At 36.3% G+C, this 15,695-nt stretch overlaps 1 protein-coding gene across 2 annotated transcripts in view; it reads left to right on the top strand.

Moving 5' to 3' along the window:
• DNAH11 (dynein axonemal heavy chain 11) overlaps positions 1 to 15,695 on the top strand; it is a 424,306-nt gene that overhangs the window by 167,688 nt on the left and 240,923 nt on the right. For both annotated transcript variants that reach the window (XM_077122193.1, XM_077122194.1), the window contains 5 exons: positions 2,459 to 2,590; positions 6,192 to 6,352; positions 10,188 to 10,344; positions 10,458 to 10,603; positions 14,178 to 14,294. In XM_077122193.1, coding sequence (XP_076978308.1) covers positions 2,459 to 2,590; positions 6,192 to 6,352; positions 10,188 to 10,344; positions 10,458 to 10,603; positions 14,178 to 14,294 — 713 coding nt within the window. The remainder of the gene's footprint in view (positions 1 to 2,458; positions 2,591 to 6,191; positions 6,353 to 10,187; positions 10,345 to 10,457; positions 10,604 to 14,177; positions 14,295 to 15,695) is intronic.

Here is a 15,695-nt window from a genome sequence, read left to right as displayed (position 1 = left end):
CTGGGTCCTCACAGTTGCTATGACCAAGGCAAGAACAAGTGTTGGTTACATGGCAGGGCATTATAAAATAAAAAGAAAAAAAGCTGTCAAAGAAAGACTTCCATGTCACAGACCATAGACTTGTATGCAGCTATAGTTTGATGATAGAGTTCTTGTTGTTTGATGTCATTACCTGAACAGCAGTCATTTTATAACTCCTGTTTATTTTTGTCAATATTAGTTACAAAAGAGCATCATCAATGAGAGACATTCTAAAAGCCACAACATATGTTGCTGTACAGATAATGTTGATGAGATGTGTTTTTATTCATCTTTCATTTGACTGAACTTCCATAAAAAATGAATCGGTAATGTAGCAATTACAGGTGGAGGGGGTGCTCAGACAAGACAATGCACGTGAAAGCACTTGATATTGTAAATATTTTTTTAAGGCACAAGATATTATTACTATGGCTATAGCCAGTTCATTTTAACCAATTACTGTTAGCAGTGCAAGTTTTGAGACTGCAAAGACTGGATATCTTGAACCAGATGAGAAAATACCCAGCATCAAAATATCTTTTTAAAAAATAAGCATGTGTATTAATTTTGTTTAGAAACTTATGTGTGCATGGACTATTCTTATACATTCATTCATGTTTTCAGAAGATGCCCATTGAGTGCCTACTATTGGACAATTAGCTCCTCAGTGGTTCTGGGGACAAAGCAGGAAAAAAAAACAAACAGATGTAGACCTTGCCTTTTTGAAACCTAAAATCCAGGGGATGTTGGACATTGAACATGCCATATATGAAATGATGATCATATATGCTTTTGTTAAAATGCGGTTACATTTTATAGATGACAGATATTAAAAAGAGATTAAATGCTTGTATGACTGTTGTATATTCTAAATATCTAAAGTAAATATGTTTTATTCCTTTGGACCAGCTTTCCATTGTGTCTGATTTTAAGAGTCTCTGGCATGCTTGTTACGCAGCCATATTCTCAGACTTGAAGATGGTAAGTAGGTCCGGCAGAGCTGGTACAAGGAGTCCAGGCGGTGTAATGAGTAAGAGTCCAGGCTCTGAATTCAGACTGCCTGGTTCAAATTCCCACTCTCCTGATCAGTAAATACTACTAAAATGTCTGTGACTCAATTTTCTCATCTGCAAAATCAGTATAATAATGAACTGTTGTGAAGAGTAATTGAGATGATGCAGGTATTATGTTAGTCGGTATCTGATGCATTGTCTGTCCTCAAATAATGTAAGTTCTGCATGTTATGGTTATTTTCTTGTCACTGTTCTCCATCCTTACTACAATTTTGTAACTTTCTCTAGTCTCCAGTCCTCAGCTGCCCAGCAATCTCCGGGAGGCCTGCAGCATTTTGTGTTTTCTAGGATGTGATAATAGTACTGTAGAGAACCTGCTTTTGACAGTAGGTTACAAAGGTTTGAAAGTGTCTGGTGATCTGTCACATTCTCTTAATACCAACTCTCAGACACTAACAATTTATAATTGACTGTCCTTTGCAGAGCTAAAGAGGAAAGGGGACACACTTACTTCATAGTACACTACCCTTTAGTAAGGCAGGACTTTTTTTTTTTTTTTTTTAGCAAATAAACCTTGAAGTATAGCAGACTGTTTTTGTGTAAAGAAGCATGCTAATAAAATAACTGTCTAAGACAGTATCTTTTAAACCTTTCTGACCACAATTCACAATAAGAAATATTTTGTGTCAGATAAAATTCACACGTGGAAGTCCACACTCAAAGGCCTAAAACTGAAATCAGATTTCATAAAATAATATGTACAACCACTGCCTGTATTATAAGTAACATTTTCCATTCCATTCTGTTCCATATCATTCCATTCCATTTCATACCTTTTCATTCTATTAAGAAAGACCAGAAGTCTGAAAAAAAATTGACCCAAGTAATAGATGAACCTCAAAAAATGATAGGAATGACAACAAGGAGATTGAAATAGAATAGTCGTATCTAGGCATTTTAAAGTATTTTCTGAGTAATCATTATCTCTTACCAAAATAAAATCACTAATTGTTGGTCGAGTCCCTTTGTAAAGAAAAAAATAACTTGATATTTGCTTCTTACTACACTTTTTTTAAAAAGGAGTTAGCCCAATTTGACTTTTTAGGACTTGTAGTTGTTTGGTTCCAGCTAAGTTGTGAACTAGATCATTAGTAGAGAGATAGCTCAATGAGCCTGGGAAACTTGTCTCTGTCCCTGGTTCTTCCATTATTGTTAGGTTCACCTGTCCTCTCAGCTCCTGTATCTATATGAGGGATAAGAATATTTGTCCCCCCTTCCTTCCTCCTTCCCTACCACCAGAGTTGTTTGAGGACCAGCTGAGATAACATTTGAAATTGGTTTGTAAACTTAAAAGACTCTTCAGAAATAGGAAGACCATTTTGTTGTTAGATTCTGTACCTCTTTAAAAAAAAAAATCTTTTCAGATTTCTCAGTTGAATACCCTGATTGCACTGTTGTTGGGAGAACTTCCACCTGGAGACAGGCAGAAGATCATGACCATTTGTACCATAGATGTCCATGCCAGAGATGTGGTTGCAAAACTTATTTCTCAAAAGGCAAGTGCGTTGTGTATTTTTATGTATTCATTGTTATTTTTCCTAAAATTGGGGCTTATTGTCAGAGTAGTTCCAAGAAAGTCATTGTTTTTAAAATGTTTTTTTAGTTGTTGTAAAATATACATGACATGAAATTTCCCATTTTAGCCACTTTTAAACACACAATTCATTCTAGCCATTCTAGGTGTGTGAAGCATGATTTCATTGTGATTTGAATTTCCCTAATGGATAATGACGTTGCTCATCTTTTCATTTGCTTATTGCCCATTTGTTGTGTTCTTTGGAGAGCTGTCTATTCAAGTCCTCCGCCACATTTTTAATGGGGTTGTTTTTGTGTTGTTAAGTTTTAGGTTCCTAAAAATATATATTCTGGATATTAAACCCTTATCAGATATATGGCTTGCAGATGTTCTCACCCAGTCTATAGTAGTTCTTTTCACTTTCTTGATAATGTCCTTTGATACATAAAAGTTAAATTTTGATGAATTCCAATTTATCTCCTTTTTATTTTGCTGTCCATTCACTTAGTGTGAAGTGTAAGAATCCATTGCCTAAACAAGGCTCTGAAGATGTTCCCCTATGTTTTATTATAAAAGCTTTGTAGTTTTGTTCTTACATTTAGGTAGTTGATCCATTGTGAGTTAAATTTTTATGTAGAATGTGTTAGTGTTCCAAATTTGTTATTTTGCATGTGGCCATCCAGTTTTCCTGGTATCATCTGTTGAAGAGACAGTTCTTTCCCCATTGAGTGGATTTGACATCCTTATCAAAAATCAGATGGCTTTGATGTGTGAAGGCTTATTTCTGAACTCTCAAAGTGGTGTTATATGTCTGTCCTTGTGCCAACACCACACTTTTGTAGTTACAGTAGCTTTTTAGTAAGTTTTCAAATAAGGAAGTGTGAATCCTTCAACTTACTTCTTATTTTTCAAGATGGTCTGGCTATTTAGGGCCCTTCAGTATTAATTTGATTGGCTTTTTCATTTCTACAAAGAAGGCTGTTGGAATTTTGCTTGGGATTGCAGTGAATCTCTAAATTGCCTTGGGTAATTAATGATTTTAATTGGTCTTAATGATTTTCAGTCTTCTAATCCATGTACACAGCATATCTTTCCATTTATTTAGGTTTTGTTAATTTCTTTCAATGTTTTGTAGCTTTCTGCATACAAATCCTTTAGATACTTGGTTAAAGTTATTCCTAGATGCCTTATTCTTGTAGTTGTTATTTAGTTGTTATAAATACCTTATTCTTTTAGTTGTTATTGTTCATTGTTTTCTTGATATTTTTTCAAATTGTTGGCTGCTGGTGTGTAGAAACACCACTGATTTTTATGTTGATCTCATACCTTGTCACTTTGCTGAATTTATTACTTCTAGTAGCATTCTTGTAGATTTTTTGAGATTACCTATGTATGGGATCATGTCATCTGCAAATAAGGAAAATTTTACTTCTTCCTTAGCAATTTGGATGCTTGTATTTCTTTTTCTTGCCTGATTGCTCTGGCTAGAACTTCCAGTACAGTGTTGAATAACAGAGGTGATGGTGGGCATCCTTGTCTTGTTTTTTATCTTAGGGGTGATGCTTTCAGTCTTCCATTATTACGTCTGATTTTAGCTGTGGTTTCTTCATCCTGTGTGGAAGTTCCCTTCTATTCTTTTAGTTTTCTGTGTCGGTTTTATGAAGAAGGGGTGTTGGATTTTGCCAAATGCCTTTTCTGCATCAATCGAGATGATTATGTAATTTTTATCCTTTCATTCTGTTAATGTAGTTTATTACATTAATTGATTTTCTTATGATGAAACACCCTTGAACACCTGAAATAAACCTTTGTTTATTTCTTATGGGACCAGTCTAAAATTTGGTGCATTTTAGTTAGCCCTGAGAAGTTATACTTTTTTGGGTAGGCTTGATTTGAGCTAGCTATTATATTATCCTGATGTGAGCTATTCCAAACAGTATCCCAAAGTGTTTTGCCATGTTAGGAGCCTCGCATCACCCCCCACCAATTGATCCAGGATGGAGGAGTCATGGGAAGTCATGGTGTTTATCTCTTTTTGTCTTTTGGCTTCTCTATACTTATTTGTCTTGGTCTGTTGAATGGTGCCTCTGGCCTCTGTGTTGTATATGGCCAATAGCAATGAATTTGTGTCTGTCATTTAAACCATCTCTCTCTGTTTTTAATCCATTTCCTCCTGAAGAAAGTAATATTGGCCATAATTCTAGGTTATTTCTTAGGTCATGCCTTGTCTTTTCTTTTTATGACTAGATGATTCAGTTTCCTTTGAAAAGTTATTTTCTAACCCTTACAGTATATTAATAACTTTATTTCCGTATTTCTCTAAAAGTCCATGTCTCTCCCAGCATCTGGTGGTGTTTAATGTGACAGGAGAGTTTTCTTATTCTTCCCAAAATGTAGTCCTACTTTTAAGTGTCGAGTATGCTTGTCAACTGAACAACCTTGACATATCAGGCCCATTATCCACTTTTTCCATATCTCTTTTGTTTTCAGGGGATAGTAGTACTAAATCAGTACAACTCTTTGCACACTTAAAAGATATATTGTTTGAGATGTATTTTTTTTTCTAGTTCCTTCTCAAACTGCTAGATTCAGAGTGAATTTTAATTCTCTCTGTAAAGTACAGGCAACCATTTCTTTGTGTGTGCCATTAATTTAAATAAATATTCCTTAGCCAAGCTTCAGGACCATTAGTGAACAATGCTCTTTAACTGTGAATCCATGACTGATTCTTGCAAGATACCAATTACTGTATATTCTCATTTTGATAATGAACCATGGGCAAATACTCTTTAAATATAATCTTGCATCTTATATAGTCTATTAATATTTTATCAGTCTAATGATTTACTTGCAGTAGGACAGTTTATGATCTAAGATCTGTCCCTTATTGTGTACAAAAAGAAATATTGACTTTATCTAATTCCTGACCATTTAATATGTACATAAATATCCAGGGTTGATACCTGTATAATCATCTAACAAATCAATAGTAGTACATATTTTTACTTCAAATAATTCCCAAGAAACCTTTGGATCCCATGTACCTTGAAAGAGATGGGAAATATTTTTCAAACTAGAGTAGAAATGGTTAGGATTAAGATAGGAAAGGATAGGAATGAAAAATATTAATATGTGATTTAATAAAAAATGATTGGGAAAATCTCTGTACTACATGCAGACTTGTTTTAGAATGTTATTGAAAGTTTATTTATATCTTTGACATGCAGAAGTTTTGAGTATGTATTAAAAGTGCATTTTTCATCTGACTTCTGTGATATGACAATCAAGTTATTAAAATTATCTAATCTCCTGTGGTGATTCATAAAAGGGGAACAGATCACTTGAACAAATTGATATTATCTTACAGGAAAAGCTGTATTAAAGACTTTTATTATACATGTACCTCTGATTCAGTACTCAACATCTATATGCAATTACAACTTGCAGTAGCATTCAAGGGATTTCCTATTTGTGAGAAATTTAGAAATAAAACGTGACCCCACGAGTTGATTAGGTTAAATTTGTTGGCTCAAAAATGTCAGTGTCCTATGTGCCATGTAACGGTTGTGCGATGATTTTAGGTTGTTCGTCCTCAGGCTTTTGCTTGGCTGTCTCAACTACGTCACCAGTGGGATGACACCCGCAAACACTGCTTTGTTAATATTTGTGATGCTCAGTTCCAGTACTTCTATGAATACTTAGGAAACAGTCCTCGACTTGTAATCACACCACTAACTGACAGGTAATATTAAAATTTGCATCAGATGGGAAGCTCAACCAATAAATTCTCAAGCATGGACAGAAATAAATGAGATTGAAAGGAAAGGACTGTAGAGAAAAATGATGAACAAATTGGGAAACTCTATGAGAGCAGTGTATAAAGTAACTAATGATGGAAAATAGTGAACATTGACTTTTTTTTTAACGCTGACTTTGAAGTAAGAGAGATACGATAACCAAACTAGAGAGTCATAATTATAGAAACTGTACAATGTATAGATAAAATCTTGAGCTGATTTATATGGCTGAAGGCAGCACCTTTGATCACTGAGTCCGTTCTCTGCAATTAGTGCTGGCTACATTCTGATATTAGGATTCCCTGTTTTCTCTACTTGCTCCCCCATTTTTGCATCCTTTAATTGGAAAAATAACCAGGATTGGCTATGTTCTAAGTTATTTTTGAAGGATTACATCCAACAAAAGGAGGAAACAGGAGAGCATAAGATTCATTAAATGATTGAACAAATGCTTAAGAGGTACAGTGTTAAGTGCTATCCTGGGGACCTGAATACAAGTGTGTTGAATTGAACTGCCAGGGTTCTTGGTCTCACAGAGTTTACTTTCTAGTTGGGTGTGGCATGGGCGTGGGTGGGAATGAAGAGGAACAATAAACCAATAAGTTGTTTTGTTTTGTTTTTTTTAACATGGACAGGCTCTGGGAATCGAACCCGGGTCTCCGGCATGGCAGGCGAGAACTCTGCCATTGAGCCACTGTTGCCTGCCTGTAACCCAATGAATTTTTAAAGTATTTTAGGGGGTAGTATGAACTCTGGCAAAAATGTTTAAAAAAGGCTTGAAGGAAGAGTCTACCATAGATGGGGTAAGAGGACATTTGAGCTGAGACCTAAGTGATGACAGGGAGCTAACTATGCGGAGATCGGGGGACAAAGTTACAGGCAAAGGCAGGTTCAGAGTTCCTGAGTGGAAGTGAGCTCAGCCGATTCCAGCTCAGCTGGAAAGAAAGCCAGCACAGCTCAGGGGCTTGCAGGGGACAGGAACTTATTATTTTTTTAAAAATCCATTGCAATTGACTCCATGTAGACATATTTATAAAAATATATTTTACAATTGTCAGGATGTTATAGGGATAAGAATATATCACATTGACATGAACTTAAATTAGGATTCCAGTGTCTGCTAACTTGTTTGATGGGAGAAATCACATTTAATCCCTGACACTCATGAAAGAGAGTTGGCATACTGATGAAAGACCATAATAAGAATGTCCACAATTTTCCAGTTTTACCATAGCATAACATTTATCTAGGGATGCAAGTGTATACAGTTTCAAATAGAAGTCTCTACAGCTGGGCTGTGGTGGTAGCCTTGGGAGTTGGCAGAATTTGCTCAGTCGTTTTGTGATCATTCTTGCACACCTGCCTCTGTGTGAAGGATTAAAATGTGTAGCTTGAAAAAATCACTTGAAAATAGTCAAAACGACAAATGTCTCATCTACTGTATGTATACCAGGGTGAATAGAGAAAAGGGAAATGGCGCACAGGGAGTTGGAGAGGAAGGGAAAGAGGCATTCTGAAGCTTATCAATTTGTGAGGACTGATAGCACATTAACTTTTTTTTTTTTAACAAAAAACTATATTTCAGGTGCAGCTTCATTCAGTGTTCCAACCTAGTTACATTACACTTAGGTATTATTGTGCTGTCCATTTTTGAGTTTTTGTATCTAGTCCTGTTGCACAGTCTGTATCCCTTCAGCTCCAATTACCCATTATCTTACCCTGTTTCTAACTCCTGCTGGTCTCTGTTACCAATGATATATTCCAAGCTGATTCTTGAATGTCGGTTCACATCAGTGGGACCATACAGTATTTGTCTTTTAGTTTTTGGCTAGACTCACTCAGCATAATGTTCTCTAGGTCCATCCATGTTATTACATGCTTCATAAGTTTAGTCTGTCTTAAAGCTGCATAATATTCCATCATAGGTATACGCCGCACATTAACTTTTTAATTACAAAATCACTATGTGGTTTATTTGGACATTACAGAGGAAGATGAATGCGCATTTTGATAGTGAAAATAGTGCTGGGAAAGATAAACACCTCACCCATCCATCCTTCCTTCCATCATCCACCCATCTGTCCATCCATCTATCATGTGCATTTGTTTTCTACTTCCTTCTTTAGATTATTTTAGTAATTGTTTACATTAACTTAATGGCTCTTTTCAAATACTGTCAGTGTTTTGAAAGAAACACTGATGAAAGAAATGTCGTCTGTGTTTGATGCTACCCTTTACTTTGTGTGGCAGGCAGGGCGGATAGTGCCGCCTTCCGCAGGTGAGCAGGCTCAGAGATTTAAGCCTGCCTGTGACTGATGGACTTGGGCTGGAGGACAGGCTTTTGGTTAGGAGGGTACAGGTGAAGCTCCTGTTACAGAGAGATCCCACAGCACAGTGACGGAAACAGCAGGAAGCTGACATGAGTGGTCCAGCAGTGTAGGCTAAGGTGGCTGAGATCCTAAATGTCGCTTCTACATTTGTTTCAGCCAGTAGGAGAGGAGGAAAAAAGAACCCAGCTAAGCACCTCTAAGGAGGTGTCCCAGGCATCACTTCTGCACATAGCCTATTTTTTTGTTTAGAGCTCAGTCACTCAGTCACTCCTAGTTGGAAGGAAGGTGACAAGTGTAGTCTGTAGCTGAGCCCATCCCAAACTCAAGAACCAGAGGAAGAGGTTATTGGAGACTGTCTGCTCCACAGAAAGTGCACTAAGTCTGAGTGCAGGAGTCTTTCCACTCCATACATGGTCAGATGGGCTTAAATATGTGATGGGTATAAGATGTGGAAACACTTTTAAATTTCATTAGTAGTGGCTTCTACGTGCACAGTACTTTAAATTTTTCAGGGCCTTTACCTTTGGCTTTCTTAATATATCCTTATGATAAACCTTATTTTTTTGAGAGAGAGAATGGGTTCTGATGTCAAATACCTTATTTGAGATGAACAGCTGATGATCAACAAAGAATACACCAGTCCCCTGGTCTTCTGGCTTTTGTGCTATGTCTTTCTATCCAGATCTGCTAAGGCAAAAATAATTTATAAACCTACAGAAACCCCACATAGAACACCAGTCCATGGGAGGTCCTTGCCATTTGTTAGTCTTTCCTTCTTTGACAAGTATTAAATTCTATTTTTGCGTGATTTTCCTTGGTCTAAGAATCTGAGTCTTTCCTGCAAAAATAAATATTGTGATAATTTAATTGAATGCAATAACATTCAAAAGGAATTCCTAAAACATATTTTAAATTAATATAATAAATTTTTTAATGTTTGCTTTATGCAATGTAGTAAGTATATGTCATTTTCATTCTATGTATTTATAGATATTTATGTTTTGCACTGTCATGTATTTACTGAGTTTAATGATGTCAATGTTTAGTACATCCATCAGTCAAAATTCCTATTCTGTTTTTCTTCTATAAACAATAGTTTGAAATGTTGGCTGCCTTATTAATTATATCTTTATGTAGAAATATCAGAACTAACACAAATTAAGTGTCATTACTGCAACAAAAACATATTCAAATACACAGCTCTTATGAAACGATATGTCAAGCGATTCATTATTTTCTATTATTTTCAGTCATCCTAAAAAATAAATTTTATATAGCAAATTATCCTGACTTTTATTTGCCATGCATGAATTAAAAGTTGATCAATATTTTGTCCTACTACCACATTCCAGATCTTGACTGATTAAACTTAATGAAATTTTTTTTGATTGCCCTCATGTTTTATAGAAAGCTCTTATGGCTGTACTATCTGTATTTTCTCTTGCTTAAGGTGTTACATTACCTTGACTCAGTCACTTCATCTGACCATGAGCGGGGCGCCGGCTGGCCCGGCAGGCACAGGAAAGACAGAAACCACCAAGGATCTTGGGCGTGCGCTTGGCATGATGGTTTATGTATTTAATTGTTCAGAGCAAATGGACTACAAGGTAAATTAGTTATGAAACGGTGTTTTCTAACATTACTCCTATTTTGGAATGTTTTGAAATAGTAGATTAAAGTCCCCTTCTGTTAAATTACTAATTGGTTTTTAATCCTTTAGTCCATAGGCAATATCTATAAGGGATTGGTGCAGACAGGAGCGTGGGGCTGCTTTGATGAGTTCAATCGAATCGCTGTGGAAGTTCTGTCAGTGGTCGCAGTACAGGTGAAAATGATACATGATGCCATCAGAAACAAGAAGAAGAGGTGAGTGGGGTGTGTTTTTGCTGTTGTTACAAATGGAAGGAGTAATATGGAATCATGCAGTAAACCACCTTTATAGTCTATTGCTGTCTCTCCTTGTCTCATACAATGGATTAAATGAGAGAATCTAGTAAATACTGAGGAATTATTTTGAATACCCTTCCATTTTTTTATTTGTGTTTTTTAAATGTGAATACAACAAAGCTATTTTATATTACTTTAATCACTTAAAGAATTGAACAACTTCTTTGATGCTTAATTCCATGGTGAATTCTCAATCTTCATCTCCCCCTTTGGGCACCATTTGACACAGTCCATCACACTCCCTGCTTGACATATATTTTTCATGGTGGATTTTAAGACATCATGTTAGAAGGGTTCTCAGAAAAACAGAACCAACAGGAGATATCTATGAATATGAGATTTATAACAGTGTCTCATGCAACCATAAGGATGAACGGGTCCAAAATCTGTAAGGCAGGCCATGAGCTGCAGCTTCAAGGAAGGTGCTCAACCAATTCCTCAGTAGAGGTTGGCTAACTTAAGTGGAGAGAGAGATTTTCACTTCTGAATTCTCCTTAAAAACTTTCAGGTGATTAGATTAAGGGTCACTCATTGCAAAAGACACTCTTTTTAGCAGACTGCAGATGTAATCAGCCATGGATGCAACCAACATACTCATGGTTTAAGTCCATGAAATGTCCTCACAGCAGCAAATAGACCAGTGCTTGCTTGGCCAGACAACTAGGCACCGTCACCTGGCCAAGGTGACACATGAACTTAAACATCATAGACACCATGTTCCCCTGCTTTTCCTTTAACATCACACTTGGTCTTTTAATGGTTCTTCTCATCTGTAAAATGCTGAAAGAACAGTGGCTATCTTGTAGAGTGTTGTGATGAATAAATGTTGAAAATGTAAAGTACCTTGGTAAATGCCTGGTACATAGTAGGCATCATGTAAATGTTAGCTATTATATTTTATTGTTACTATTTCCTGATCTAGTAATAACAGATGCACAGGGCTCAGTCTTTAGACCTCCCCTTTCCTCTGTCTGCATGTGCTTCCTTGGCTATTCCTTCCAGTCGTTTGGCTTTAAATGCAATCTGTATGCTGCAGATGACCGAATGCCCAAATTTCCTTTCCTATGAACTCTAGACATATATTAACAACTGCTGGTTGCGAAGTCTCAAGAGTCTACTTTATATCTCATAGGCCTTTCATATGAAAATCAAAATTCTGCTCTTTCCACCAATACCTGCTTTTCTTGTCATTCCCATCCCAGCATATTGCACCTTCACCTTCTTCCAGTAGCTTGGGCCAAAGCTTTCACAGTACCTCCAGAACCTGGCCATTTCTCAAGGTGATGTCACACTCCAAAAGCCAAAACACATCTTGCACTTAGGGTTTGATGACTGTGGTAGTTAGGTTCAGGTGTCAACTTGGCCAGGTGAAGGTGCCTAGTTCTGTTGCTGTGGACATGAGCCAATGGTACTTGAAGCTCATCTGTTGCTGATTACATCTGCAGTTGGCTAGGAGGCATGCCTGCTGCAATGAATGTTGTTGATTTAATTGGCTTGTGCTTAAATGAGAGAGCTCAACATAGCACAGCCCAAGCAGCTCAGCATACCTCATCTCAGCATTTGCAGCTCAGCCCAGGCCTTTGGAGATGCAGAAAGAAATCACCCCTGGGAAAGTTGTTGGAACCCAGAGGCCTGGAGAGAAGGCCAGCAGAGATCCACCCTGTGCCTTGCTGCATAAGAAAGAACCTCAGTTGAAAGTTAGCTGCCTTTCTTCTGAAGAACTAATAAAATAAATCCCCTTTTATTGAAAGCCAATCCATCTCTGGTATGTTGCATTTGGCAGCTAGCAAGCTAGAACAGTGACCTAATTTGAAAATTTAGTATTATTGCATACAACACAATTTTAGTTCTCTTTGTAACATTTTTGTACTCTGATATTTGGCCTACCCATTACTTACCCCTTCTCCCATTTTTTAAGGGTATTTTGCACAATGATCATTTTTGTCCACAGGAAGATATTTAGTCTGCCCATCAGAGAAAGATTGTCTAGGCCCTTGAAACTGTAAACCTATTGTGAAAGTTTCCAATTGATCAGTAGTAGATGCATCTAGATGTTTCCACCTCTCAGAATACCTTCAGTCCTTCTACTCCTTGGGTCTGACGCACTAGTTTTCGATGCCTAGATGGATGTTCATTGTTTTATCTACCTCTACTCTAATGGCATCCTAGAAGAGTTATGTTCTTTCTTCTTTGAGACCCAGTCATAATTTATTTTATGTCAAAATTTTTTTTAGTCAAAATCACTTTATTTGATGTAATCCAGATGTCACTTGTATTATCCTTTCTTATGGGGACTATGGTAACTGATCCATACAAGTTCAAAATTTCTGAAAATTCCTGGCCTTTTTTTTTCCTTTACATTATGGTTATAAGCAGATTCTTGCAGTTATTAAAATAAATAACACTCAAATACTCTGCAATAGCCACCTGACTTTCTTTGAGCAGTCCTGCCAGGCTGTCAGCATACCCTAGCCTGACATTCTGGGGAATGAAGATTTCTCCATTCTTACTTTGACTCTACAAAAATCACCCTCTTTTTCCTTCTCTGTATCTTTTCTCTTCTTGCTGTGATTTAAGCCTGGCTCCTTAACTAGTTTTAATCTTTGAAGATTCTTATCCATCACCTCAACCTCCCCTTTCTCAACAAGAGATCAGCCTTATACTTTGTCTCATTTGTCCCAGTTTGAAATTTTTCTTCTGCTTGTCCCTCAGTTTTGCCATCAGCAGCCTCTCTGGACCCCTGCAAATCTTTGTGTGGACCTTTCAGTACTTCTCCCCATGCCTTCAAGAGATAATAATAGTTACAGTCACAGCTAGCATCTGTTGAGTATTTACCATGCTCCAGGCATTTACATACATAATCTCTTTTAATCCTCATATTATCTGAAACAGTAGGTAATATATCTCTATTTTTTTATTAGATGACAGAATTGAAGCTTAGAGAGGTTAACATATCTAAGGTGATAGAGCTGAAGTGTCACATCTGATGCCAGAACCACCACACTGTTATGTGTACCTCTCAGTGGTACTCAGAAGATAATTGTTGAATAAGTGGATGGAAGGAAGGAGGAATCAATGGCAAATAGACTTAAACTCAACCAGGGCATGCATCCTCCTCTTAGAATGGGCATTTGCCGTCTATGTGATATCCTATTCATTGGAATTATAGCTATGTTGAAGGCAAAAATGCCTTCCTCTTTCATTAAATATTAAAGTAGCCAAGACCTCATTTTTATGTTCTAGCATACTATAGCTGTGCTAAATATAAAAGAATACTTCCCGTATTTGTAATTCCTTTGGGGGGAAGGGGGTATTTTTAATAAACATGCTTCAAAACATATTTAAAATATGTATGCTCATGAATTTTAAATACAGTTGCACAGAATAGACAGATTCCTAATAATAATTTGCATTTTGCCATGGTTTGCATTTGTCAGTGTGCATTCATATTCAATGAACACATTTAATTTCATCAGCATTCTTTTTATGGTAGATTTGTATTTCTTGGGGAAGCTATCACACTGAAGCCATCAGTTGGAATATTTATTACTATGAACCCAGGATATGCTGGTCGAACAGAATTACCGGAAAATCTCAAAGCTCTTTTCAGGCAAGTATAATGCTTTGTGGCTTAGCATCTGGAGCTCTCATGCCACCTAACGTTGCTGGTTTGCATTGTTAACTGATTTGTTTTTACTCTAGAATTTGTGTGGAAAAACCCTTGTTTCTTTGGAATCCCTTTACTTGAGATAGTTTTCACGGTTGTGAATTAACCTTTTTGAATTGTGAAACCAAGACTTGAAATCAATATTTAAAAGTTAATGCACTTGACTATTTGATGATAGCTCTTTTGTACTGCTGTTTCTATTGCAAATATAATTTTCACAAATTAGAGAACATTTGGAAAATACAGAACAAGATAAAAATTATACCACCACCACTCTGACTCTTTCTGAAGCATAATTTATAGGGTTTAGATGTTACTGTATGCATGATTTTATTTAATTATCTTCATTTAATGCTTTCACGTAAACTTTTATTGTATTACTGAAAATTCTTTGTAGGAAGCTCTTTTAATGATGAATTTGATTTCTTTAATTGACATAAGTTTATCAGTATTTTCTATTTCTTCTTTTTGTTTTTTTCTTTTTTACTGTGAGCCAGGTACTGCTTTTACTGAGGCAACTCGGGGAGGGGTTGCTGTTCTGATTTGCCTCCTGTTGGACTGTGTGCCCCAGAGGGGCGGGGCTGTGTCTTTTCTCTGCACTGTCCCCAGGGCCCAGGCTGGCCACACTGCTAATCATATCTCTGTTTCTTCTGGAGTTGATTTTGATAACTTGCATCTTTCAAGGAATTTATCCATGTTATCTAGATTGTTGCATTTTTGACATAAATGTATTCATATTTTCTCTTTATTATCTGTAGTAAAGCCCTCTACCTCGTGACTGATATGGGTAATTTGTGTCTTCTCTTTCTTTTTTCCTTGATGAGCTGGAGGCTTATCAGTTTTAATAATTTCTTTTCAAAGAACAGTTTTTGGTCTCATTGAATTTTATTGATTGTATTTTTTTATTTTCCATTTCATTGATATTCTACTCTATTTTCTTCTTTCTGCTTCTTTGAGTTTAATTTGCTCTTCTCTTTCTACTTTCTTTTTGTTTGTTTTGCTTTAAAAAAGCCTTTACTTTCAGAACAGTTTTAGATTTACAGAAACATTAGTACAGAATTTCCATATACCTCACATCCACTTTCCCTAATTATTAACATCTTTTCCATTTGTATTGTGCATTTGGTAAAATGAATAAACCAGTATAAGCAGATTATTACTAATTTTTCACTTTCATGATAATATCCTTTACACAAAAGTTTTTAATTTCAATGAACTCTGTCTACTTTTTCTCTTGTTGCTGGTGCATTTGGTCTAAGAATCCATTGCCTTGAAATAAGGTCCTGAAGATGGTCCCCTATATTTTCTTTTAGGAGTTTTAAGATTAGGTTCTTATATTGAAGG

The sequence above is a fragment of the Tamandua tetradactyla genome, chromosome 1 (assembly GCF_023851605.1).
Source record: "Tamandua tetradactyla isolate mTamTet1 chromosome 1, mTamTet1.pri, whole genome shotgun sequence".
NCBI classification, from domain to species: Eukaryota; Metazoa; Chordata; class Mammalia; order Pilosa; family Myrmecophagidae; genus Tamandua; species Tamandua tetradactyla.
The sequence above is the reverse complement of the archived record's forward strand: the minus strand, read 5'-3'. Positions and strand labels throughout refer to the sequence as shown.